At 39.9% G+C, this 27,858-nt stretch overlaps 1 protein-coding gene across 4 annotated transcripts in view; it reads left to right on the top strand.

Moving 5' to 3' along the window:
• The window catches only part of PTPRA (protein tyrosine phosphatase receptor type A), a 164,297-nt gene that overhangs the window by 73,330 nt on the left and 63,109 nt on the right, over window positions 1-27,858 (top strand). For all 4 annotated transcript variants that reach the window (XM_043885156.1, XM_043885155.1, XM_043885154.1 and 1 more), the window contains 2 exons: window positions 22,954-23,032; window positions 24,256-24,597. In XM_043885156.1, the coding sequence (XP_043741091.1) occupies window positions 22,960-23,032; window positions 24,256-24,597 (415 nt within the window). In that variant the 5' untranslated portion in view covers window positions 22,954-22,959. The remainder of the gene's footprint in view (window positions 1-22,953; window positions 23,033-24,255; window positions 24,598-27,858) is intronic.

The raw sequence follows: 27,858 nt of genomic DNA, 5'->3' as shown, positions 1-27,858 counted from the left end.
TCCCACTCTCTCTTCCTCCTTTTTAGCTTTAATTTTGCTGTGTACTTCACAGGAAACCTTGAAAATGAAAGCTCCCTCTTTATCTCTTCCTATCTTTCTTTCGTATCTTCTTTTCTTTCCCTTATTTTCCCTTCTGATTCCTTCTTACCAGCATTTACACATGATGTGTTCTCTTACACTAAATTACAGATCCCATCTTGTGCAAATCAGTGGCTATTTTTGTAGGATATAAAAACCTATATATCTAGTCATGTTGATAACCCCCTAATAATTTGCATATAGGTTCTTGTGAGTTTTCTATGTGAATGACAGTATTTCCTATAAATATGTGATTTTACCAATTTTTTATGATTCTGATTTCTTCTTATTACATAGACTGGGATCTCTCATACATTACAGAATAGAAGTAATAATGCATCACTGTGCCTTATGCTTCATTTTAAAGAGATTGCTTTTAGTGATTCCCCTTTAAAAATGGTAATTGTTAAGTTTCGTTGTTTGAAAATAACTGTTGTTACCAGGTTATGAAATTTTCAATTCTTAATTGAGGGTTTCTTTTTTTGATTGTGAATTCATGTGTTTTAATCCAGTGCTTTTTCTACATTAATTGAAAAGATTATATGATCTATCTTCTTTAATATAGGTGAATTATATTTATAGATTTTATATTAAAACATCCGTGTAAAAAAAATAAATAAATAAAACATCCGTGTATACCTTGGATAAACTCAGGTTGATTGTGGGTTATCTTTTTCATATACTGAATTCATTTTGTTAGTATTCTGTTTAGGATTTTTGAATCTATATTGAGTCAAAATGATCTTATTTTATTTCTTATAATATTTTTGTCAAATTTTAATGTCAGATTTTCCTCATCTCTTAGAATGAATGTTTTGTTCCTTCTCTTTTTATCTATTTTGTTAGCTTATCAAAGAACCATCCTTTTGCTTTATTTCATTTTTATTGTATATTTTATGTATTGTGTCTATTATTATTTCCGTAATTTTTAAGCAACTTTATGATTGACATACAATAAACCATACACATTTAAAGTTTAAAATTTAGTAGGTTTTGACAAATATACAGTGGTGAAACTCACCATAATCAAGAGAGTGTGAACGTATCCATCACCCCTCAAAGTTTTCTGGTGTCTCTCTATAATCTCCTCTCCTTGCCCCTGCCTGCTCCTCCATTTCCAAGCAATCAGTGACCTATTTTCTGTCACTATAGGTGTTTTCTAGGTTTTTATGTAAGTGGATCATGTGTTTCTTTTTTAGAAAATAATTTTGTGTATGTACGTGTTTATTTTTGGCTGTGCTGGGTCGTCTTTGCAGTGCTCAGGTTTCTCACTGTGGTAGCTTCTCGTTGCAGAGCACAAGCTGTAGCCTCACGGGCTTCAGTAGTGGTGGCGCACAAGGTTAGTTGCTCCAAGGCATGTGGGATTTTCCTGGACCAGGGATAGAAGCCTTGTCTCTTGCGTGGTGGATTCCTTACCCGTGAGCCACCCTGGAAGCCTGATAATGTGTTTCCAATGCTTTGACATCTGGAGCCTTGCTGACCCTGGAGAGACTGCACTTCCCGGCTTAGCCAGTTTCTAGAGATAGTAAAAAAAAAAAAACACTCACCTGCTAGAGTACCTTTCATACGCAAACCAACCAGTCCAGAGCCCACACCCTAAATACCTTAGTTATTGGGCTCTTATACCCTTCTTATACTCAGGAGGGCATGGCAACCTACTCCAGTATTCTTGCCTGGAAAATCCCATGTCCAGAGAAGCCTGGCAGGCTATAGTCAATAGAAAGTGAAAGTGAAGTCGCTTGTCGTGTCCGACTCTTTGTGACCCCATGGATTGTAGCCTACCAGGCTTCTCCGTCCATGTGATTTTCCAGGCAAGAGTACTGGAGTGGGTTGCCATTTCCTTCTTCAGGGGATCTTCCCCACCCAGGGATCAAGACCGGGTCTCCTGCATTCTAGGCAGATGCTTTTACCGTTTAAGCCACCAGGGAGGTCGCATGCATGGAGAATAGATGCTGAATGGAAGGATTATAGACGGAGGTGAAAAGATCCACAGATGAAGTCGGTGTAGGGTATGCTGAGTCTAAGGTGTCTGAGGGCAGGTAGAAAGGGGTGAATTGATCTGAGAAGGAAAGTTGGAAGCACCCAGATTTTTATGCAAGATTCTTCCACTTCACGGCCACTCAGGGGCACAGCAAACTCAATCCCGCCAGGTTCCTACAGACCAAACCCTTGAGCGCAGGAGCCTTGGAGGAGTCCTCCCTACCACAAAAGCCTCTGGGTAGACGGGGGTCGGAAATACAGGAGAGCACCAGAGCTTGGTCGCCGCACTTAACGACCCTTTTGGGTACATGCGGGGACAGGCTTTCCTGAGTGGCTGCTGGACCCTCTGGGTCTGGCTGATTAGGGAACTCGTGGCTTAAATTGATTCTCTCGCCGCTTCCACCCATTCTGACCAGGCAGTTTTTCCTATCTGTGATAGCCAGTGTGGTCACAGAATCAGACACGACTGAGGCAGCTGAGCACACACACACCTATGGTCACTGTTGACCTGGTCAGTTTTCCCCAGGGCCATGTACCAGGTGACTAAGGATAGCCTTTAAGCCCCAGAGCTAATCTTAAACCTGTGTTCCTTCTGTCGTCCTTTCCTTCCTGAAGAAACAACAGTAATGGCTCTTACTCAGGTTTTCCCCTCACTCCCTCTCTTTTTGAGAATTGTAACAAGCAAGTCTTTTCAGGGACAGTCCTCTGATTTGTTGGTCACAGCATGTGTGAATAATAATAAAACCTATATTTTAAAACAAGTATGAACTCTTTTTTCTTACTCTTTTATTCAGCATAATTATTTTGAGATTCCTCCATGTTGTTGTGTATATCAACAGTTAATTCCTTCTTATCGCTGAGTAGTTTGTCATTATATGTCTATATGTAGTATTTCATTATATGTCTATACCAAATTTGTTTTTCTATCCATCTATTAATGGGCATTGAATTATTTCCACTTTGGGGCTGTTACAGATAAAGCTACTGTGAACAGTAATGAACAAATTTTTATATGAACATAACCTTTCCTTTTCTCTTGGAAGAATACCCAAGAGTAGAATGGCTGGATCACAGTATATTATCTCCAGGGGTGCCCATTCACCTCGATGAGGTTGTTACCTCATTTGTAGTGCACAACGGCTGTGACTGTCTTCTTGCATCCAAGGACCTGCACCAGCTTTTGAGACAGAGCTTTTGGACAGCATGGCTGCGGGTGTAAACCTGAGCTCCTAACCGTGCGGTGCCACAACCAGAAAGGCACAATTACTGTTTCTGACCATATTTTTCATCTCTTTGTTTTGTGTATCCTTTGTCTACTTACTGTAGATACAGGTGATTTCGTTACTTTTGTCTTTTAACTTCCCTCGTAGCTTTGTACATGGTTTATTTAATGTTTTTTTGTTTATTTGCCTTTAGTGATGAGCTTTTTCCTTTTGTCATTTTCATGTTTCTAGTTGTTGTTGTTGTGTTTTGTTTTTTTTCATTTATTTTTATTAGTTGGAGGCTAATTACTTTACAATATTGTAGTGGTTTTTGCCATACATTGACATGAATCAGCCATGGAAACCCATGGCTGATTCATGTTGTTGTTTTTTTTAAAGAAGTGCCTTTAAGACTTCTGTAAAGTGGTTTGGTGGTGCTGAATTCTTAGCTTTTGCTTGTCTATAAAACTTTTGATCTCTATCAAATCTGAATGAAAGCCTGGCCAGGTAGAGTGTTCTTGATTGTAGGTTTTTCCCTTTCATCACTTTAAATATATTATGTGGCTCCCTTCTGGCCTGCAGTTTCTTCTGAAAAGTCAGCTAATAGCCATATGGAAGTCCCCTTGTACATAGCTTGTTGCTTTTATTTACTTATTTATTGCATGGTCCAAGTTTAGTGACCTGCTGATGCTAAGTTGTACAAAATTGCACCAATTAGGGCTTGTATTTGGCCAGCTCAAAAGTAATTATATCATTAGTTTGGTCAATTTAAATACTGTAGCTCCCTGTTGAATAGATGCACAGTCATTACACCCAAACATTAATGCATATAAAGCAACATGCCTTAGCTGCTTTTCATATTGTTTCTTTATCTTCTGTTTTTGCCATTTTAATTACAATGTGTCTTGTTGTGGTCCTCTTTGGATTGATCCATTTGGAGTTCTCTCTTCTTCCTGGACTTGAAAGTATAGAGAATGTCTTTTTCCTCTCTCAGGTTAGGGAAATTTTCAGCTGTTATGTCTTGATATGTGTTCTCTGCCCCTTTCTCTTTTCTAGGACCCCTGTAATGCAAATGTCAGTACTGTTGTTCTAGCAGTCTCTTAAATTGTCCTCATTTCTTTTTATTCTTTTTTGTTGTTGTTCAGCTTCAGTGATTTCCCCCATTTTGTCTTCCAACTTGCTGATCTGTTCCTTTTTATCATTTAATATACTGATCATGCCTTCTAGTGCATTTTTCATTTCAGTTATTATACTCTTCATCTCTGGTTCTTCTTTGTATTTTCTAACTCTTTGTTTTAAACTGCTAACTTCTCACTCTTTTCATCCGTTCTCTTCCCAAGTTCTTTGATCATTTTTATGATCATTACCTTGAACTCTCTGTCAGGTAGACTGCCCATCTGCCCTTCAGTTAGTTCTTTTTCTAGGGTTTTATCTTGTTCATTCATTTGGAACAAGTTCCTTTGACACCTCATTATGCCTACTGTGCTGTTTTTATTTCTGTGTATCTGGTAGGTTATATTTCCCAACCTTGGATATGAGGTGTTTCATATGACATGTCCTGTGCATCCCAGCACTGCACTCCTCTCCAGTCAGCAGAGCTATATGCTCTAGGGGTGCCCACTGTATTGACTGCCTTGATCCTTCTGTTGTGGTGGTCTGGTAGATGGGGCTGGTCCCTGGTCCATTTGGTTGCCAGGCCCTGCCCTGTATGGAGGCTACTGGCCGCTAGTTGGCTGGATGAGAGCATGAGGCAGCTGGTTGTGGAAGCCTGAGGGAGAACCATGGCTAGAGCCAGATTCTGGGGTGGGTGGTTGCAGGACCAGGGTTCCTGGATGTAGTGTAATCTGCTGGTAAGTGGGGCCGATTCCTGACATGCCTGACTACACGTTCCAGGGTGTTGCAAAGCTGGTGCTGCCCCACTGGTGAATGGGGCTGGACCCTGGGGCACCTGGGTGAGGAGTCCAAGGCTTCTTAGAGCTGGTGTTCGCCTTTTGGCATGTGGGCCATGGCATGTGACCAGTTAGTAGGTGGAGGGAGACAGAGCCCAGAGATTCCTAGGGCTAGTGCCAGCTTACTGCTAGGAGGAGCTAAGTCCTGAGGTCTCTGAGTGCAGGGCCCTGAGGTCTCCAAAGCTGGTTCAGCCTGCTGGTGGGCGGGGCTGCTGGCTGAGGGGCCCAAGATGTCCCAGAGCTGGCTTGACCTACTAGTGGGCACAGCTGGGTCCTGGGTGCAGGGGTCCCAAGGCTGGTGCCAGCCTGCTCACTTGTTGGCTGGGTCCTGACAGGGCAGACTGCAGGGCTGCAGTGGGCCTGGGACTGGTATCCACCAGCTGGTGGGTAGGATTGGGACATGAGCTCCCAGGACACATGGCCTGCCCACCAGGGAGTGAAGCCAGGTCCCTGGGTCTCTGGCTACAGGGCTGAGTGATCTCAGAGCTGATGTTGAACACGTGCTGCTATGATTTCTGTTGCAGGGCCATGAGGGTCCTGGACTTGGTGTGGGTCCAGTTCCCAACACAGCTGACTGTTCTCTTTGGGTTGTCCTGAGGCTTATGCCTGCCCTCTGCTGTAAGGACCAGATACCAGGTTGGCTAGCCGAGGGGCCCAAGGTGTCTTGGAGTTGATGCTGGCCTACTGGTGGTTAGAGCTGGAGCCCAGGGGGTCCTGTAGCTAGTGCCTGCCTACTTGTGTTTCCCGGGGTCCTGCAGTTGATGTATTGGCTCACTGGTGTGCCTGCCCACTGGTGGATAGAGCTGGGTCCTAGGGTCTGTTGAATCTCAACATTAAAAAAAAACTAAGATCATGGTATCTAATCCCATCACTTCAGGGCAAATAGAGGGGGGAAAGGAGAAGCAGTGACAGATTTAGTTTTTTTGAGCTCCAGAATCACTGCAGGTGGTGAATGTAGCTTTGAAATTAAAAGATACTTGCTCCTTGGAAGGAAAACTATGACAAACCTAGACAGCGTATTCATAGGCAGAGGTCTGTATAGTCAAAGCTATGGTTCTTCCAGTAGTCATGTACAGTTGTGAGAGTTGAACCATAAAGGAGGCTGAACACCAGAGAACTGATGCTTTCAAACTGTGGTGCTGGAGAAGACTCTTGAGAGTCCCTTGGACTGCAGGGAGATCAAACCAATCAATCCTAAAGGAAATCAACCGTGAATATTCATTGGAAGGACTGTTGCTGAAACTGAAGCTCCAGTGCTTTGTGGCCACCTTATGATATGGTTAGGTAGCATCACCAACTCAATGAAATTTGAGCAAACTCCAGGAGATAGTTGAGGACCGAGCAGCCTGGCATGCTGCAGTCCATGGGTTCACAGAGGCAGACATGACTTAGCAACTGAACAACAACAGCATTCTGGTGGGTGGGGCTGTGTGTCCCGCCTGACTAGTTGCTTGGCCTGGGGTGTCCCAGTACTGGTACTGACAGGCTGGTGGGCAGAGCAGTGTCCCAGTGCTAATAAGCTAGAGGGAGGATTCCAAAATGGTACTTGCTAGCACCAGTGTGGATGTGGTAGAACAGTTTCTCCCAAATGGCTGCTGCCAGTGTCTGTGCCCCTAGGGTGAGCCCTAGTTGCCTCTTGCCTCTTTAGGAGACTCTCCAAGATTAGCAGGTGGGTCGGACCAGCGTCCTTTCAAATTATTCCTTCTGCCCTTCATCCTGAAGCACATGAGAGTTTGTATGTACCCTTTAAGAGGTTATTTCTCACAGCTCTCTGAGACTCCTACAAGTAAGCCCACTTGGCCTTCAAAGCCAAGCACTCTGGAGACTTTTCCTGGTGCAGGCCCCCTGGACTGGGAACCCCAATGTGTAGCAAAAACTGGTTGCCGCTTGGGGAAAACCTCTGCAATGATGATTATCCTCCTGTTGTGTTTTGCCCACCTGGGTGTATGGTTTTGTTTTTTAACTTTTTATTTTATATATATATATATATAATATATATATAATATATATATAATATATATATATATATATATATTTAACAATGTCGTGATAGTTTCAGGTGGACAGCAAGGGGGCTCAGCCATGCATATACATGTATCCATTCTCCACTGGGGGTTTGGGTCTTGACTATGGCACAGCACCAGCGCTCCCGCCCTTCTGGTTGTGGTATCCTTCTTATCTCTGTAGATCTTTCCTGCTAGATTCTGGTCTTTCTCATCAGTCGTAGCTCTGGAGATAATTCTGATTTTGGCATGCCTGCAAGAGGAGGTGCTCAGGACCATCATACTTCACCATCTTGGCCATGCTCTGTCTCTGATTTGTTTTTAAATTTTGTGCATATAACCTGTACTATATTTTGGTTTTATATATCCAGTAGTTTATTCTAATATGTGATTTAAGTAGGACAAATAGTTTTCCATATTGTTCTTGGTCTTAATTAATCTGCATTTGGTATAAGTTTATACCAAACTGTTTTATTTATTGAAGTAGTCGAATTGATTTCCTTGTCTCCAGGACCCAAATTGAATCTTGCCTTAGGTGTAACTCAGAGATAATAGAGTTTAACGTTCTGTTTCACAGCTTTAGTGGTTTTGTGTTGGTGTTGTTTTCCTTCTCTATATAGGCTTATCTCTGGAAACGGGCTGCTTCTAGAAGTTCAGATTCCTATTAATTTTGCCTCTTATCACATTGTTTTTCTCCATGGAAGACCGATAACAAAAGTTGATTTCTGGTGTCCCAGGACTCATTGAGGAGCCCTTCAGTTTTTCAGGTTCTTTTTTCTCACTAGCCAGTATTCAGTATGTGCCATTCCTGCTCCACCCTCCCTTGGTGACATGTGTCAATTTTTTATTCATCAGCACGCACCTTCTCCTGCCTCCTGTGTCTGTCAGATGTCTCCTGCCTGGCTTACTCATTGCTGCTTTTGTCAGGCTCTACAGCTGTCCTCTTCCTCCCCTGGCACACTGCCTGACTTCCGTGGCAGCTGCTCTCTCGTTGCCTGTCTGCCATTCTGCCCTATCTCCAGCCTTTCACCCCCTCAGCCCTTCCCCCTTCGGCGCAGCATGTACTGTAGTACTGTGTCACTCTCAGTGTTCAGAACTAAGTTCATCACCTTCGCTGCAGTATGTCCCAAAGCAATCATCCTCCTGCGTATAGCGTTGAGATTCATCTAAGTTGGAAACCTGGGCCTTCCTTACCTCTGGCATCTCATTGTTAAGTTTTTAGTTCTGCCCTTGTACTCTGAGATCTGTACCCCTATACACTGCCGCTACAGCTCTGAGGTTCTAAAATCCAAATTGTTACTGTCAACCTCCCTGTGTTAAAGCCTTTGGTGGTTCCTCAGTGAGTTTAGTGGGAAGTCAGAACTTTTTATTATAGCCTAACGGGCACCTTTGTGATCTATTCATTGCTCCTTCTAGCCTCATCTCCTGTATTTCCTCCACATATCCTCATAGACCCCACTCTTTCATGCTTAATTAACATTTTCACATTCATTCAGCAAATGTTTATTGAGGTCCTGCTTGATAGCTTTCCTGCTTTGCCATTCCTGGAGCAATATAGACCTTCTCGAGTTTCAGAGTCCTCTTTGCTCTAAAGACTATTTCTTATTTCTGACCCTTCTCTTGGCTAACTACTCTTTATCCTCCCAAGTTTATCTCAAGCATTACCTCCTCTGAAAATTCTTTCTCTGGTCTACAGTTTTACTACCTCATCTTAGTGTGAATTCACCAACATTATGCCACACGATAATTCAGGGTTTGAACAAATAGCTTATTTGTCCCTCACCACTTGTCCCTCACAATCTATATCTAGTCCATATCTAACCTGTGTATTCCCATTATGGTGAACTACAAAGCCCATGAACTTTGGAGTTTTAAAAGCCTTGGGTTTGAATCCTAGTAGGTAGGTACTTAATGGATATGTGGCCTTAAACAAATTCCTTGACCTCTTTGATCTTTATTCATTTGTAAAATGGAAAAACAATACCTGACTCAAAAGGTGGTTGTGGGGAATAATTAGGTTAAAGTATACAGAATGCCTAGTGCAAGTGCCTAGCACATAGCGGACAACCAAGGATTATAGTTGTAAAAATAGTTTTTGTTTTTAATAATAAATAATAATATGTTGATTGAGTATCAGTTAGCTGAAGGAACTAACTGTCCATCTGAGTGCCTTTTTCTCAAAGCAAACCTGAACTGCTCTAGAAGAAGGGTCGGACAGAGCTTAACACTCCTAGCTGCCACTTCTTTGTTTCTTTCACACCTGGAAGTATCCTTCAACAGTCTGTAAACTTTTTGAATTCTACAACTGCCAACTATGTGACCATCTCTCAATTTCTGTATCTTCAAAATGGGAGTAAGAATATCTCTCTTGTAGAGTTGCTCTGAGATTTAACTGAGGTAAAAGGCCAAATATTCAGATAAATTGTACCAGACACTTGATCATATTTTATCAACGTATTGAATGGTTAACTTTGTATAGGTGGACTTTTACTAGAAGCTATCACAGCCAGAGTCTAAACTCTAGAGAATGTGCATATTGGCAGAGCTCTCCTTTGCTGCTGGGAATTTCATAATATTGATTCCTTGTAACATTTTTTATTTAGCATATACATATGCAGCGTTGTGCTTCCTAACAAGAGCATCAAGAAAAATGCATTTCAGAGTACCCTCATCATTTCCATTCCTCATCCATTACAAGTCATAGTTGGTCTTATTTATCAGGATTGGGGTTGGTTGCATATATCAGAGTATAGGTTTATTTCTTTCTTGTATGTATGAAATCTGAAAGTAAGCAGGGCTGGTATGACAGTTCACCAGTGTCATCAGAGAATTCAGTCTCTTTCTAAAAGCTCTAATTCTGTTATCCTGGAAGTCACTTCAGAGTTCATAATGGCTGCTGGGGCTCTAATCATCACATCTGAATTCTAGATTACAAGGAAAAGGACAGAGGAAAAAAAAAGACTCCCTCCCTCCCTCTTAAACCACCTTCCTAGAGATCTCATAATATATTTTTTTCCCGCATGATATACTTAAGCTTATACCTCCTTGGCCAGAATTTAGCACTTGTCCACCCCTAACTGAAAAATGAATGTGTTCTCCTAGCATCCAGTTTTCTTTCTTTCTTACTCTCCTTTTCTTAGGAGAGGATGGCCTGTCTCTCTGGACTACTAGGTCCACTGATGGTGAGTGTACATCTGGGCAAGGAATGTACCTCTTTGGCCAGAAGCTCACAAAATCTTTCTCTACGAGATATTCAACATACCTATGATGGTTCCTTCATCTCGAGTGCAGTATATATATTTCAAATAATATACCCCTGAAATGTGTGTAAGCATATATAATTGATTGCTTATGAATTTCTGTGATTCAAGAGAGACTTCCTCCCAGAATATTGGAAATAAAAGCAAAACTAAACAAATGGGACCTAATGAAACTTAAAAGCTTTTGCACTACAAAGGAAACTATAAGTAAGGTGAAAAGACAGCCCTCAGATTGGGAGATAATAATAGCAAATGAAGCAACAGACAAAGGATTAATCTCAAAAATATACAGGCAACTCCTGAAGCTCAATTCCAGAAAAATAAATGACCCAATCAAAAAATGGGCCAAAGAACTAAACAGACATTTCTCCAAAGAAGACATACAGGTGGCTAACAAACACATGAAAAGATGCTCAACATCACTCATTATTAGAGAAATGCAAATCAAAACCACAATGAGGTACCATTACACGCCAGTCAGGATGGCTGCTATCCAAAAGTCTACAAGCAATAAATGCTGGAGAGGGTGTGGAGAAAAGGGAACCCTCTTACACTGTTGGTGGGAATGCAAACTAGTACAGCCACTATGGAAAACAGTGTGAAGATTTCTTAAAAAACTGGAAATAGAACTGCCATATGACCCAGCAATCCCACTTCTGGGCATACACACTGAGGAAACTAGATCTGAAAGAGACGCATGCACCCCAATGTTCATCGCAGCACTGTTTATAATAGCCAGGACATGGAAGCAACCTAGATGCCCATCAGCAGATGAATGGATAAGGAAGCTGTGGTACATATACACCATGGAATATTACTCAGCCGTTAAAAAGAATTCATTTGAATCAGTTCTAATGAGATGGATGAAACTGGAGCCCATTATACAGAGTGAAGTAAGCCAGAAAGATAAAGAACATTACAGCATACTAACACATATATATGGAATTTAGAAAGATGGTAACGATAACCCTATACGCAAAACAGAAAAAGAGACACAGATGTACAGAACAGACTTTTGAACTCTGTGGGAGAATGTGAGGGTGGGATGTTTCGAAAGAACAGCATGTATATTATCTATGGTGAAACAGATCACCAGCCCAGGTGGGATGCATGAGACAAGTGCTCGGGCCTGGTGTACTGGGAAGACCCAGAGGAATCGGGTGGGGAGGGAGATGGGAGGGGGGATCGGGATGGGGGGTGCGTGTGGATCTATGGCTGATTCATGTCAATGTGTGACAAAACCCACTGAAATGTTGTGCAGTAATTAGCCTCCAACTAATAAAAAAAATAAATAAAAAATAAAAAAAGAGACTTCCTTGCTCTAAGAACATTTAGGAAATATTCTTAGACTCTGAATATCAGAAAAACAATAGCTGTAATTTTTAGAACTTACTTTGTTGTATGTCGTAAGACTTTTTAAGTATTTGCTGTTGGCATCTTGGTTTTCCTTTGTTATTTGAATGTTAAACTTTCCTGGTTTATCTCCCTAATGTGCAGTAGAAACAGATTTTTTTAAGTAAGAACTGTTTTTGTAATTTAAAAAAAATGTGTATCAGCCCTTTGTCTGGGTGTGGTGGGATAGGCAAAAGGATGCAGTGTGTATGCCATTGTGTCCAATAAAATAGGGAATTGCCCAGAATTTCATGACTCATCTCCCGAAGCCTCCCTGCTTATTTGTGCTATATTCACATAACGAAAAGCTTTATATTCACAAGCGTGTTTGAAAAATGAAAAACGTGTAAGTTTGAGTTTCTTCCCATTTGGCTTTCCTAGAGTATATAATTCTGTCTTTATTCAATCCACTGTTGCCGAATCAGAAATAATGTATAAGATAGAGGAGGAAATCATATACAGTTATCTCCTACCTAACAAAAATAGACAGACTGATTAAAATAATCGTATATTAACACATGTATGTGGAATCTAGAAGTATGATATTGATGAATGTATTGGCAGGGAAGGAATGGAGACGCAGCTATAGAGAACAGACTGTGGACACACTGGGGCAGGAGGGAGTGGAGTGAGTGCAGGAGGTGTCACTGACATATGTGCACACGTGGAGAGTGGGTAGCTGGTGAGAAGTTGCTATGTAACACAGGGAGCCCAGCCTAACGCTCTGTGTTGACCTAGAGGGATGGGATGAGGGAGGGGAGGGAGGTGATATAGGTATAATTATGACTGATTTGCATTGTTGTACAACAGAAATGAGCACAATATTGTAAAGCAATTCTCCTCCAATTAAAAAATAAATTGAAAAATAAATAACTGTGGTATACCTGTGTGATGACCTACTATGCAACCATTGCAAAGAAAGGTAACTAGAAAGTATTGATGTGGAAGATATCCAGGATTTATTATTTTAAGTAAAAAATGCAAGCTGTAGACAGTATAGCTACTATCCTATTTATTTATTTATTTTTTATGTATGGGTATCTATTTCTAAAGGATATGAAGGAAAGTATTTAGTGATCACTTTTGGAAAATGGGACAGGCAGGAGGTGAATGAGACTTTCAGAGTTTTCTTTATATCCCTCTGTTCTTTTTGACATCTTTGTTTTGTTTTGGGCTGCACCACAGAGCTTGTGGGATCTTAGTTCCCTGACTAGAGATTGAACCCAAGACATTGGCAGTGAAAGCCCCAAGTCCTAACCACTGCACTGCCAGGAAATTCCCAGTTTATATGTCTTGTAATGAGCATGCTTTATCGATTTATTTTAATAGTTTATAATTTCAGTGAAGGAAAGGAGGACCAGTGTCCTTCCTATTTAAGAAAAGTAATCTTTTAATTTGTTGTTGTTCAATCATTAAGTCGTGTCCAACTCTCTGTAACCCTATGGACTGCACCTGTCCTTCACTTTCTCTCAGAGTTTGCTCAAATTCATGTCCATTGAGTCGGTGATGCTGTCCAACCATCTCATCCTCTTTTGCCCCCATTTCCTCCTGCCCTCAATCTTTGCCAGCAACGGGTTTGTTTCTGGTGAGTTAGCTCTTCACATCAGGTGGCCAAGGTACTGGAGCTTCAGCTTCAGCATCAGTCCTTCCAATGAATATTCAGGGTTGATTTCCTTTAGGATTGACTAGTTTGATCATCTTGCAGTCCACGGGACTCTCAATGAAGTAGTCAGTGAAGGAGAAGTAGGTATTTTTCTGGAATTCTCATTTTTTTATAGTCCAACAGATGTTGGCAGTTTGATCTCTGGTTCCTCTACCTTTTCTAAATCCAGCTTGTACATCTGGAAGTTCTCAGTTCATGTACTGCTAAAGTCTAGCTTAAATGATTTTGAGGATTACCTTGTCGGCATGTAAAATGAGCACAACTGTGTGGTGGTTTGAACATTCTTTGCTATTGCCCTTCTTTAGGATTGGAATGAAAACTGACCTTTTCCAGCCCTGTGGCCATTGCCAAGTCTTCCAAATTTGCTGGCATATTGAGTGCAGCACTTTAACAGCATCATCTTGTAGGATTTTCAATAGCTTAACTGGAGTTCCATCGCCTCCACTAGCTTTGTTTGTAGTAATGCTTCCTAAGGTCCACTTGACTTCACACTCTAAGATGTCTGGCTCTAGGTGAGTGATCACACCATCTAAGATCTTTTTTGTACAGCTCTGTGTATTCTTGTCACCTCTTCTTAATCTCTTCTGCTTCTTTTAGGTCCTTGCTGTGTGGAGTCATACATTACTCTTTTCTGTAAGGCTTTTTTCACTCAGCATGATGGTTTTTAATTTATTTTTTTATTGAAGGATAATTGCTTTACAGAATTTTGTTATTTTCTGTCAAACCTCAACATGAATCAGCCATAGGTATACATATATGCCTTCCCTTTTGAACCTCCCTCCCATCACTCTCCTCATTACCCCCCACCCCTCTAGGTTGATACAGCACCCCATTTGAGTTTCCTGAGAGGTTTTTAGATTCATTCATGTTTTTGTGTGTATCTGGAGTTCTTTCCTTTTAATCACTGAGTAATATTTCATTGTGAGGGGAAAAAATCCACTTCTGTTTATATATTCTGTTATTGGTGGTTACTTGGGTTATTTTCAGCTTTTTGTTACAAGCATTATTGTACTTATTTTTTGGATGTATACTCTCATTTCTGTTACATAAATATATAGAAGTGGAATTACTGGATCACAAAGTTAGATGTCTATAAATCAGACAAAAAGTATCACAGATAACTCATCTAAAAATCATTCTGTGACAAGGCAGAACCATTTCTACTATGAGAGTTTGTGCACAGGCTTCCTGGCATTGTGCAGACTTCAGCTGAACAGGGCTCATTGCCTTCTGGCATTTGATAGTGCACATTTCCCTCAGATTCAAACTATTTAACTGTTCATCCTTGTCAGGACTAGGCCTTCATCATAGAACCAACTTTTTAAATCCTCAGTTCATAGAGAGGTATGGGGAAGAGATGAATTTGGGGATGTATGGGGTGTCAGTAAATAAGATGTGACAGAGAGGTTGAGGGATTTAGCAACAGAGAGGTGGTGTGTGTGTCAGACACATACCCAGAGAGAAGGGTGGAGGAGAGAGGAAGAGAAACAGAGATGGGCGAAGGAAAAAGAAACACAAGTGGGCCTTTCCTCTTGTGAATTTTAATTGAGTTTTTTTGCAAATGGCATTTTTAATGGTTCAAAATTTTTAAAGTCTTGTGTGCTGAAATAAAATGATCTCCAAAGAACCTCCTCATTCTGTTTAACAGCTGCATAGTATTCCATTTTATAAATATGCAGTAACTTATTTAAACATGTCCTCCTCTCAGGTTATTTTCAGTCTTTTTCTGTTGCAAACTGTGTTGTATGGAATAACATTTAAAAGATCACTTTAAAAATATAGGTATATCTGTAAAGTTCCCAAGTAGAATTGTGTGAAAGAGCTTGTGCTTTCGTAACTCTGGTAAGTATTTACACTTTGTATGAGAGTATTTGTTTACACAAACCCTTGCCATCGCAGTGGTTTGTTTTGTTTTGTTTTTTTAATTTATTTATTTTTGGCTGTGCCAGGTCACTGCTCTAGTTGCTGTGTGCGGGCTTCTCATTGTGGTGTCTTGTTACAGAGCACAGACTCTAGAGCATGAGGCTCTAGAGCTCAGTTGAGTTGCTCAGTCGTGTCCAACTGTTTGTGACCCCATGGACTGCAACATGCCAGGCCTCCCTGTCCATTTCCTGGAGCTTGCTCAAACTCATGGCCATCAAGTCGGTGACGCCATCCAACTGTCTCATCCTCTCTTGTCCCCTTCTCCTCCTGCCTTCAGTCTTTCCCAGCATCGGGGTCTTTTCCAGTGAGTCAGTAGTTACGGCACATGGGTTTTAGTTTCACCGTGGCATGTGGAATCTTCCTGGACCAGGGACTGAACCATAAGCAGGCAGATTCTTAACCACTGGATCACCAGGGAAATCTACCAGTGTGGTGGTGTTAAAGTTTTTCTGTATTTGCCTATCTGATAGGTGAAAAATGACATTTCAGTGTAGCTTTTATTTGACTTTTCTTTGATTGTGAGTGGGGTTAAGAATTTGTTCTTATATTTTAAGAGAGCTGTCTGGTTTTCTGTGAATCTGTTTCATCTCTTTTGTCATCTCTTAATATGTAGTAGTCCTTTATTATATCAAGGAAATTAGACTTTTGTGAATTAGTTGGAAATATTTTTATAATGCTTTAAAAATAAAGAGGTAGCTGTTTTAGTGGACTGGTGGGAAAAGAAGCCAGATTGCTATGGAGACAACTCTTTCTAGAAATTTGGCTGCAAGGTAAAGTAGTTTTTTGAATGTTGAGTTTTAAGCCAGCTTTTTCATTCTCCTCTTTCACTTTCATCAAGAGGCTCTTTAGTTCTTCGCTTTCTGCCGTAAGGGTGATGTCATCCACATATCTGAGGTTATTGATATTTCTCCCTGCAATCTTGATTCCAGCTTGTGCTTCATCCTGCCCAGCGTTTTGCATGATGTACTGTGCATATAAGTTAAATAAACAGGGTGACACTATACAGCCTTGACGTACTCCTTTCCCAATTTGGAACCAGTCTGTTGTTCCATGTCCGGTTCTAACTGTTGCTTCTTGACCTGCATACCGATTTCTCAGGAGGCAGGTAAGGTGGTCTGGTATTCACATCTCTAAGAATTTTCCACAGTTTGTTGTGATCCACACAGTCAAAGGCTTTGGCATAGTCAATAAAGCAGAAATAGATGTTTTTCTGGAACTCTCTTGCTTTTTCTATGACCCAACAGATGCTGGCAATTTGGTCTCTGGTTCCTTTGCCTTTTCTAAATTCAGTTTGAACATCCAGAAGTTCTTGGTTCATGTACTGTTGAAGCCTTGCTTGGAGAATTTTGAATGTTACTTTTCAGTGACTGCAGTTGTGCCATAGTTTGAGCATTCTTTGGCATTGTCTTTCTTTGGGATTGAAATGAAAACTGACCTTTTCCAGCCCTGTGGCCACTGCTGCGTTTTCCAAATTTGCTGGCATATTGAGTGCAGCACTTTCACAGCATCATCTTTTAGGATTTGAAATAGCTCAGCTGGAATTCCATCACTTACACTAGCTTTGTTCATAGTGATGCTTCCTAAGGCCCACTTGATGCCCACTTCGTATCCCTGGATGTCTGGCTGTAGGTGAGTGATCACACCATCATGGTTATCTGGGTCATTAAGATCTTTTTTGTGTAGTTCTTGTGTGTATTCTTGCCACCTATTCTTAATATCTTCTGCTTCTGTTAGGTCCATACCGTTTCTGTCCTTTATAGTGCCCATCTTTGCATAAAATGTTCCCTTGATAACTCTGATTTTCTTGCAGCGATCTCTAGTCTTTCCCATTCTATGTTTTCCTCTATTTCTTTGCATTGCTCACTTAGGAAGGCTTTCTTAACTCCCCTTGCTGTTCTTTGGAACTCTGCATTCAGATGGATATATCTTTCCTTTTCTCTTTTGCCTTTCGCTTCTCTTCTTTTCTCAGCTATTTGTAAGAAATTCTTAATTGTATTTAAATGTTGTTATGAAGGGGAGGTGTTAAAGCTAGAAGATGGTGTTAGAAGATCCACAGGACAAGGTTCCTAAGGAACTGAGATTCTTGGGAGGAAATTCAGAGAAGGAAGAAATTAGTAAATAAGGTGACTGGTAGGTAAGGGTGTCCCAGTCTAGTGGTTTCTGTTTTCTTTGAAGTTGAAGGCAAGACCAACAGCCAAGGATGTGAGAGGATATGTTGGAGAGAAGAGGAGGTTCCTTGTAATCACTGCAGTGGAGAATTGAAGAGAGAGCTAAGTAGGGAAATATAGAAAGATGGCAAAAAGTGTTCAGAGTTCCACTGAGGCAAAAACAGTGATCTCAACCTTACGGGTTGTTTGATTTTCTTAAGAAGCTTTTGGCAGCCCAAGTTGGCTGACAGTTGGATTTGTTCCAGGTTGGGGGTTATTTTCCCATATAGGTATAATAGAAGAACAGTGTAGCAAAAGAATTTAGGATATTTGCGAGGCAGTGATTGAACTGACACCAGGTTTTCTTGGCTGAGTAGAGAAGGAAATAGAACAGAGATATTGGAATGAAAATTAGAGGATTAAGGGACTGAAAGCCTGAGTGAGGTCCCAGGCTTTAGTAGTGAGGGACTGTGGGTGGAGAGTGGGTAGTGAGCTTCAGTGGGAGCGTTTTTCCCAGTGCTGGCAGAGTCTGAAGTACAGCCGTTGTCACAACCGGCCTCAATGGAGTGGAAGTTGTGTAAGTGTTGTGGGACAGGGGACCTCTTCCAGAGCCCAAAGGTGGTCTCTTGTCTAACACTCAGAAATGGGTTGTCTGAGTAGATAGAGATGCTGACAGAGCAAGAGACTTTACTGGGAAGGGACGCCCAGGCAGAGAGCGGGAGGGTAAGGGAACCCAGGAGAACTGCTCTGCCACATGGCTCAAAGTCATAGCCTCGGGTTTTATGGTAATGGGGTTAATTTCCAAGTTGTCTGACCAGTCATTTTAACTCAGGGTCCTCCTGGTAGCACATGAATTCCTCAGCCAAGATGGATTCTAGCAAGGAGGATTCTGGGAGGTGGTAGGACACATGGCCTCTCCTTTTGACCTCTCCTGAACTCTTCCAGTTGATTGTGGCTTATTAGTTCTGTATTCCTTACTGGAACCGCCTGTCATAAAATAACTGATGCGAATGGTTACTATAGTGCCTGGCCAGCATGGCAATTTCAGTCAGTGTGTTTTCCTTAAGATAAGGTCTTTGGAGTTGAAGTCAGAGAACTCAGAGATGGGTCTGGATGTGAATTGTGGCTGTCATCTGTGAGAATGTTGAAAAATCTTCCAAGAAAGCATCAGGACTTTGGGATGGGAAGAAAGCTGTGAGCCGCAGTGTATTGTCTTCAGTGAGTGCCAGGAAACCAGTAGGCAAAAAAAGCCCTCAGTAATGGGCTATTCAGTTTTTATCTGACTGGTTTTTAATATTTATTTTTATTTTTTTGGCTTCTCCAGGTCTTTTCTTTCAAAGCATGTGAACTATTAATTGCAGCATGTGGAATCTAGTTCCCTGACCAGGGATCAAACCCAGGCCTCCTGCATTGGACAGGCTTGTTCCATTTTCTTAAATTCTTAAAATTCTTAAGACAAGAATACTGGAGTGGGTAGCCATTCCCTTCTGCAGGGGATCTTCCTGATCCAGGGATGAAACCTGGGTCACCTGCATTGCAGGTAGATTCTTTACCATCTGAGCCACCAGGGAAGCCCATAGCATACCAAATAGCAACAATTATTGTTTGGACTAGCAGCGTGATACTTACTACCAGCTTTTCCCTATTACTGGTTATTTGGGTTTTTTTTTCTGTTTTCCCACTTAATGACTAAATAGCTCTTTATCATTTTAACCTTGAGTTTCAGATTATTTACATATACTCAAGAATAGAACCTTGGAAATGGGTCAGAAAACAATGTGGGCACCTTTTTTTTTTTTTTTTAAAGCTGAATAATACAACAGTTCTTTATTTATTTATTTATTTTTCTTTTTTTATTAGTTGGAGGCTAATTACTTCACAACATTTCAGTGGGTTTTGTCATACATTGATATGAATCAGCCATAGATTTACACGTATTCCCCATCCCGATCCCCCCTCCCACCTCCCTCTCCACCTGATTCCTCTGGGTCTTCCCAGTGCACCAGGCCCGAGCACTTGTCTCATGCATCAATGTGGGCACCTTTAAGATTCTTGTATAATCTTTCTGGAAAGGAGTTTGTTGTTATAGGCTAATTGGTATTTCCATCATTATTTCAATTCTTTTCATTTGACTCTTGGAAGCCTTGTATTTTTATGCCGTTGGTCTTTCCTGCAAGTAAAAATGTTCTCTCGTTGTTATTTTCCTTTGATTAGTGGAGATAGTCATCACTTTTTTGCGTGTTTTCTTAGCTGTTTCTTTTTCTCTTTTGTACATTATTTTTAGGTTTGTCACATTTTTCAGAAATGGAGTATTCCATATTAATATGAGTTCTTGTTTTAATTATTTGTTTTGTGACAGTTTTCCCAGTTCATTACCTTTTTTAAGGAATAGACTTTATTTTTTAGAGCAGTTTTATATTCACAACAAAATTCTGCAGAAAGTATAAAAAGTTCCCAAATTTTCCCTGTTCCCATACACACGCAACCTCCCCTACTGTTAACATCCCACACAGTATACACTTACAACAGTTGATGAACCTACATTGACATCATTATCACTGAGAGTCCATAGTTTACATTAGAGTTCACCTCTGATGTTACACATTTTCTGTGTTTGGACAAATGTATAATGACATGTATCCACCAGTGTATTACCACACAGAATAGTTCACTGCCCTTAAAATCCTCTGTGCTTCACCTATTCATTTCCCCTCTCCTCCCTAACCTAGCAACCGCTGCCTTCAGAGCCTTGCCTTTTCAAGTATTATCATATAGTCAGAATCATACAGACTGTAGCCTTTTCATATTGGTTTCTTTTACTTAGTGATAGGCATTTTTCTCCATGTTTCTTCATGGCTTGGTGGCTCATTTCTTGTTAGTGCTAAATAATATTCCATGTTGTAGATGTACTACAGTTTGTTTATTCATTCATCTACTGAAAAACAACTTGCTTGCTTCCAAGTTTTGGGAGTTATGAATAAAGCACATTTCTATATGGGTATAAGTTTTCAATTCTTCTTGGGTAAATACCAAGGAGCACAATTGGCTGGATCATATAAGAGTAAGTTTAGTTGTGCAAGAAACCAGCAAACTACCTTCCAAAGTGTCATTCCCACAGTGAAGGAGAGTTTCTGTGGCCCCACAGAGGCACTGGGAGTTGGTGGTGTCAGTTGTTTGGTATTCTGATAGGTGTGTAGTGGTGTCTCCTTGTTTTACTTTGCAATTCCCTAATGACATATGCTGTTAAACATCTTTTCATTTGCTTGTTTCCCATTTGTATATCTTCCTTGGTGAGGTGTCTGTTCAGGCTTTTGACCATTTTTTAATCAGCTTGATAATTTTTTTATTGTTGAGCTTTTAGAGTTGTTTATTTTGGATAACAGTCCTTTGGCTAATGTGTCTTTTGCAAGTATTTTCTCACAGCCTCTGGTCTGTCTTATCATTCTCTTGATTTTGTCTTTGGCAGAGCAGAATTTTTTAGTTTTGATGAAGTGCAGTTGATTATTTTTTGATGGCTCTATCTTTGGTGTTGTATCTTAAAAATCATTGCCATACCCAAGGTCATCTAGATTTTTCTCTTGTGTTATCTTCCAGGAGTCTTTTGCATTTACATCTTGGTCTGTGATTCATTTTGAGTTAATTTTTGTGAAGAGGATAAGATCTGTGTCTGGTTTTTTGTTTTTGTTTTTCTTGGTATGTGTATGCCGAGTTATTCCAGCCCCATTTGTTCAAAAGACTGTCTTTGCTCCATTGTGTTGCCTTTGCTCCTTTGTCAAAGATCAGTTGACTATATTTGTGTGGGTCTTTATCTGGGTTCTTTCTTGTGTTCCATTGGTTTGTTTGTCTGTACCACACTGCCACTCTTTGCTGTATCTTTCTTTGCTTTTTTATATTACTATTTGCTTTTAAATTAATGGTAATTCTCTGGCTTTACTCTGCTTCTTCAGTATTGAGCTGGCTGTTCTCCATCTTTTGCATCTGCATATAAACTTTAGAACTAGTTGTTGATATCCACAAAATAGCTTGGTAGTATTTTGATTGAGATTGCAATGAATCTGTAAACCAAGTTGAGAAGAACTGATGTCTTGACAGTATGGAATCTTCCTGTCCATGAACATTGTTTGATTGATTTCTTTCATAATTTTTTCTATTGCCAGATATTCCATTTTTCCTTTGTGATTTTTTAAAATTTATTTTTCTATTGAAAGATAATTGCTTTACACCTTTGTGATTTCTTACATTGCCTTTATGTCTAGAAAATCCTTCCTCATTATGAATATATTCATTTATTTCCTTTTAAAATGTGTCTATAAATGTTTAATTCTTCAGCCCATCTGTATTGTATTTTGATACATGGAATGAAGTGATGGTCTAGCCTGCTTCCTCCAAATACATTGTTATTTTTCACAAAGCCATTTCCTATTGATTTATCTAGAGTATACATGAATACATACACAATAATCAGCCTTCCAATCTGTTTCTTACCCTTATGGAGGAAATTGTGTGCTCTCCCCATTTTGGGTAACAGTCAGGGGGGAAGAGTGGGGAACTGGTCAAATCACGTATGGTTATACCTTGGGAAGGCCATTGGCTGAACCCAGTTCCCTGCTAAGCATGATTGCTGGTATTAACGGCAATCTCCTGGAGGGTGTATAAACCACCTACATCTCTCCACCCTCCCTCAGAGATTTTCATGTTCCCCTCGGAGAGGCATGTTCTGATTGCCTTGGAGAGTCACTGCCACATTAAATTACCTCTGTGCTATGAGTCCCATGAAATTGGGACCTTGGAGTATATTGTTCCCTCGTTGTTTCCCTGATAGCTAGCTTAGTATCAGGCACAGACATCTGAATGGATGAATAAACCTCTATTATCAGTGTGAATGGGCCACAGCCCTCTGATATGGTTTGAAGAGAAATAAAGTTTGAGGACAGCTGTATAATGTCTGTTTTGGAGGTCAGTACATCCATGCAGTCAACCTACCTTCTCAGTGTTTCTCATTCTGAAGACACTAAAGCTGCAATTACCTAGGAAGCTTTTAAAAGGACTGCTACCTACCTCTCACTCCCTGAGATATAGTCTGGCACAGAATTTTGTTGTTATTAAGTTCTTTGAGTAATTCTAAACTATAGCCAAGATTGAGAATCACTGCTCTTACTTATAGTTGTATAAACTTTCAGTTAAGTAGTTGGATTCCTGGAGAGTTGTGCTTATCAGTCTCCTAAAAGATCTTTGGTCCTGTGTGTGCACTTTAATAGCTAGGAAGAATTTGCCCAAAATACTCCTTTGGTGAGTTGTTTGGACATAGTTTTACAGTATTTCAGTACTGTATCTAAAATGGCTCTCTATTTTCCAGGTCAGCATGGATTCCTGGTTCCTTCTTACTCTGCTTGGAAGTGGTCTGATACATGTTGGTGCCAACAACACTACCATAGGTAAATTGCCATTTGATAAGATTGGTACTTGGAATAGAATTTTATTTTATTTTATTTTTTAATTTTTATTTTAATAAAAGTTAATTATTTATTTTTTTAATTTTTATTTTAATAAAAATTAATAAATTTTATTTATTTTATTTATTTTAAACATAAATACTATTTATGTTTAGTGACCGAAGTTTGAAGACCTTGGTGGTACTAAAGAAAGAAAAAATTAACATTAATTAAGTTTTACTTAAAAGTGATGGCAAAATAAGTTGTCTTTGGGAATCTCTTGGTCATATTGTATGCTGCACTCAGCATTGTTCTATATACCACGTACTACTTCAAATAAAGAGATTATATTCATTCCTGAAAAGGAAAACAAAATGGTGGCTATTTAAGACTCCTGTATATTGACTCTGAGGAGCTAACTAAGAGACCAGTTTTTCCCTCCATTAGACAGCAAACTTTTAGAAGTGGAGGGACGGATTCATCGTTTAAAGGGTCTATGCTCCTTGAAATATACCTGGAGAAAATTGTGCTTCAAAAAGATATATGCACTCTTATGTTCATATTAGTACTATTCACAATAGCCAAAACATGAAAGCAGTCTAAATGTCCATCAACAGATGAATGAAGATGTGGTACATATATACAATTGAATACTACTAAGCCATAAAAAATAATGAAATAATGTCATTTGCAGCAGCTTAGAAATTATCATACTAAGTCAAGTAAGTCAGAAAGAGAAAGACAAATACCATATATCACTTATATGTGGAATCTAAAATATGGCATAAATGAACCTATCTATGAAACAGAAATAGACTCACAAACATAGAGAACAGACTTGTGGTTGCCAAGGAGGCGAGGGGAGGGATTGCCTGTTAGTTTGGGATTGGTAGACACAGCCTACTATATTTAGAATGGATAAACAGCAAAGTCCTGCTATTATAGCACAGGGAAATATGAGCTGGGACAAACCATAGTGGAAAAGAATATTTAAAATGAAAGTGTGTGTGTGTGTAACTGAGTCACTGCTGTGCAGCAAAGATTAGCACAACATTGTAAATCAGCTATACTTTAATTCTTTAAAAAGAAAATAAAAAGTGTGTGTGTGGTGTGTTTATTGGTCTCCAAGTGTTTGAGGTATAGTAGGGCTTGTTGCTTTGTGTCTCATAACTTTTGAGATCTTAATTCTTTGTGTGACGTTTTCTTGGTTTTTTTGGTGTTTGTAGTTTCACCTTCAGTAGGCGTTACAAGATCTGTGAAAGCATCTACAACAGAATCACTGAAAGAAGAGAACAAAACTTCAAATCCTACTCCTTCAGTAACTTCTTCTTCCTTGGCACCAACGTTCAGCCCAAATCTAACTCTGGGACCCACATTTGTAACCACTGTCAATTCTTCAGACTCTGACAATGGAACCACAAGAACAGTAAGCACCAATTCTGTAGTCACTACAATTTCACCAAATGGAACATGGCTTCCAGATAACCAGTTCACAGATACCAGAACAGAACCTTGGGAGGGGAATGCCAGCACTGCCGCAACCACTCCAGAAACTTTTCCTCCTTCAGGTACTAGAGATGGTTTCTGTTTGTTCTTTCTTTGCCTCTTTGAGTTTATTCACCCTTTTATTGTTATTGTTTGTGTTTTCTAGCCATAAAATTTCTTGAAATAAGTAGAATTGCCCAAGCAAAGTAATGAAACCTAGATATAGGGGATTCTCAAGAATATCTGGTTCACATAGAATTAAGAGGAAAGAAGATAGGGGACTTCCCTGGTCATCCAGTGGTTAAGACTCCATTCTTCCAGTGCAGGAGGCACAAGTTTGATCCCTGTTCAGGAAACTGAGATCCAGCACACTGTATGGTATGGCAAAAAAAAAAAAAGAGGAAAGAAGATGGATTCTGGAGGATATTCTGCTTTGCATGGAATCCTGGTTAGATTAGGGGTACTTAATGTTTAAAGATAGAGAAGAAGGTTGAAAATACAAGAGAAAGAGGATAGGTAATTGATGATGCTAGAAACTGAGGTTGAAAGGATAGTATAATTGAGTAATAGGATTAGCCTTGAAAAGGAAAGAATCCCTGGAGACCATGGGAAGGAGAACGGGCCTGGGTATCTATAACAGTTAGATAAGAGTAGAAGACCTGTGGCCAGGAGTAGAATTATTAAGAGAAGATCAGGGAAACAGTTAAGTTACAGTGCCAGTTTGTTCAGGGCCTGCACCCAACCCACTTCTCCTTGAGTCAGTCACTGAAGCGCAAGTGGCTTTGAAGATAGAATCAGAGCCCTGAGGATGAGGCCGCATGGGGGAGGGCAAATTCCCAAGGGTTGGGAAGGTCCCTCCTAGGGCTTCTGTGAGTAGTAAAAGGAAGTCATTATTCCTTGACAGCTGTGATTGTCATTCCTTTTCTAGCAAAAGTCAGTTACTCTTCTTTGGTCTCATCCCCTTGGCTCATATTTTTTACTTGTTAGATGGTGAGTGCCCCTAGGTGGATTCACATATGGCTCATGAACTGAGTGTCATTTGCTGATGACATCTTTTAGCTAGACCTTTCAACTCAGACCCTGCACCTGCCAGCTCTAATCCCATATTTTCCACTTGAGTTTGAATCCAAACTCTGCTGTACCCTAGCTTTGTGACAATAGGCAAGTTTATTTAACCTCTGTACCTCAGTTTTGTCATCAGTATATAAGAATGAATGATGTTGATAGTACTTAATTCATGAAGGAGCTGTTAGCATTAAGCAGGTTAATATGGGTAAAGCATTTATAATGGGACCTGCATATGGTAAGCACTAATTTTAAGTGTTAGGCATTGTACTAAGAGTTTTATAGAAGTAATTCATATGAAGTATCCTGTGGATTCTGTTACGTTGGTTCTGTTTTATGTTTATAGGTGAAGGAGTTTTACTGTGTTTTTCAAAGTACAAATGATGACTGATTCATGAAATCGGTTTAGTGGACCACTACAAATCTGTGTGTGTGTGGATTGTCCTTTTCAATTTTTATTCTTTCCATGTTAACTTATTTTGTAAAACTTCTGTTTAAGTTATACACAAACATTTACTAAGTAATGGTATAAAAATGTATTTCTTTCTGTAAATTATGGCCATTGCTTAGAGAGGAAAAACAAAACTTGTGCAAGCTGAACTAGTAAATAGAAAAGGTGAGACTGTCACTAACTTCACAGCCTGTGTTTTTGTTTTTTTGGCTGTGCTGGATCTTCTTTCTCTAGTTGTGGTGCACAGGCTCTAGAGCACATTGGTTCAGTAGGTGTGGCGCATGGGCTTAATTGCGCCACAGCATGTGGGATCTTAGTTCCCCGATCGGGGATGGAACATACATCCCCTACATTGGAAGGTAGATTCTTAACCACTGGACCACCAAGGAAGTCCCACGGCTTATGTTCTTAACTTATGTTCTGTTCTGTCTTTCACTTAATAATCTGTGAGATGACCATTGGTAATTATCTCTTTTCTTAGTAGATGTTTGATGTAAGACCTTAGAGGTTAAATAATTTGCCTTATATCTGAAGGCTGTCAGGTAGCAAATTAGACCTATTTCTCACTTCTATGGTCTTTGCACACTGCTACTGAGATTTCTGTAATCTGCTGTAGGTCCAAATTATGCCATAGCTGAGAAGCCAGTTATTGAACAGTTAACACATTTCATATCTCAGAGGAAGTTGTGACTGTATTTCACTGGTGACTATTATTCAACATCAGTAAAAGGAAAACTTTAGGGCTTCCCTGGTGGCTCAGACAGTAAAGCGTCTGCCTGCAGTGCGGGAGACCTGGGTTTGATCCCTGGGTCGGGAAGACCCCCTGGAGAAGGAAATGGCAACCCACTCCAGTACTCTTGCCTGTAAAATTCCATGGACGGAGAAGCCTGGTAGGCTACAGTCCATGGGGTCGCAAAGAGTCAGACACAACTGAGCAACTTCACTCACTTTATGGTATATCAGGAAGTTACATTCTGTAACCCCATGTCCTCCTCATTTAGCACCATTTTACCAATCCTCCCATAATTGTTACATCATAACTTCTGTGATACTATTCCCTGCTGACCTGTGGGTATAATGTGAAATTGCCTTTTATTTGTTTGTTTAGTTTTCTATTTACTGTTGATAGCCAGTTCTTCCTGCACTTTCCATAGCTTCATAATACAGTTTTCCATAAAGTCAGACTTACGAGATAATCTGTTATTTCTTTTTTACGTGTCTAAAAATATCTTCAGGGGAGTGTATAGAATTTGAGGAAATATTTTTTTCTCTAGAATTTTTAAAGCATTGTCCTGACTTCTAATTTGCAGGCTTGGAGAATTGTACTGCTGTCTTGCTTCCTAATTGTGTTTTTAAAGATCATCTCTTCATCATTGGTGCCTTGAAATCTCATAGAAATGGATCTTGATGTGGGTCTTTTTCTTTTATTCATTATTTTGGGATAGGACCTTTGGAGTTTTCGTCCTTCAGTCCGGAAAAATTTTCTTGTATCTGTTCAGAAATGTTCTTCCCCCTTCCATTTTCTCTGTCTTCTTCTAAAAATCTTTATTATTTGGATATTGGACTTATCCTGGATTAATTTTTTGATCTTAATTTTTCTTTCCTATTGACCTTTGAGTTTTTTCTTTTTTAAAATAAGCATGCATACATACTTATACATATCTTTTTTCTTCCGTTTATAACACAGATAATAAATGTACTGTGTATATTTCTTCACCTTACTTCTTTTCAATTAGCCTGTCATACTTTTTCTACGTTATAGTAAGGAGCTGCCTCGTTGTATGGCATTTGATATATTTGTCCATTCTGCCATATTAGCCATCATTAA

This window comes from Cervus elaphus, chromosome 23 (genome assembly GCF_910594005.1).
Source record: "Cervus elaphus chromosome 23, mCerEla1.1, whole genome shotgun sequence".
Taxonomy (NCBI): Eukaryota; Metazoa; Chordata; class Mammalia; order Artiodactyla; family Cervidae; genus Cervus; species Cervus elaphus.
The sequence above is the reverse complement of the archived record's forward strand: the minus strand, read 5'-3'. Positions and strand labels throughout refer to the sequence as shown.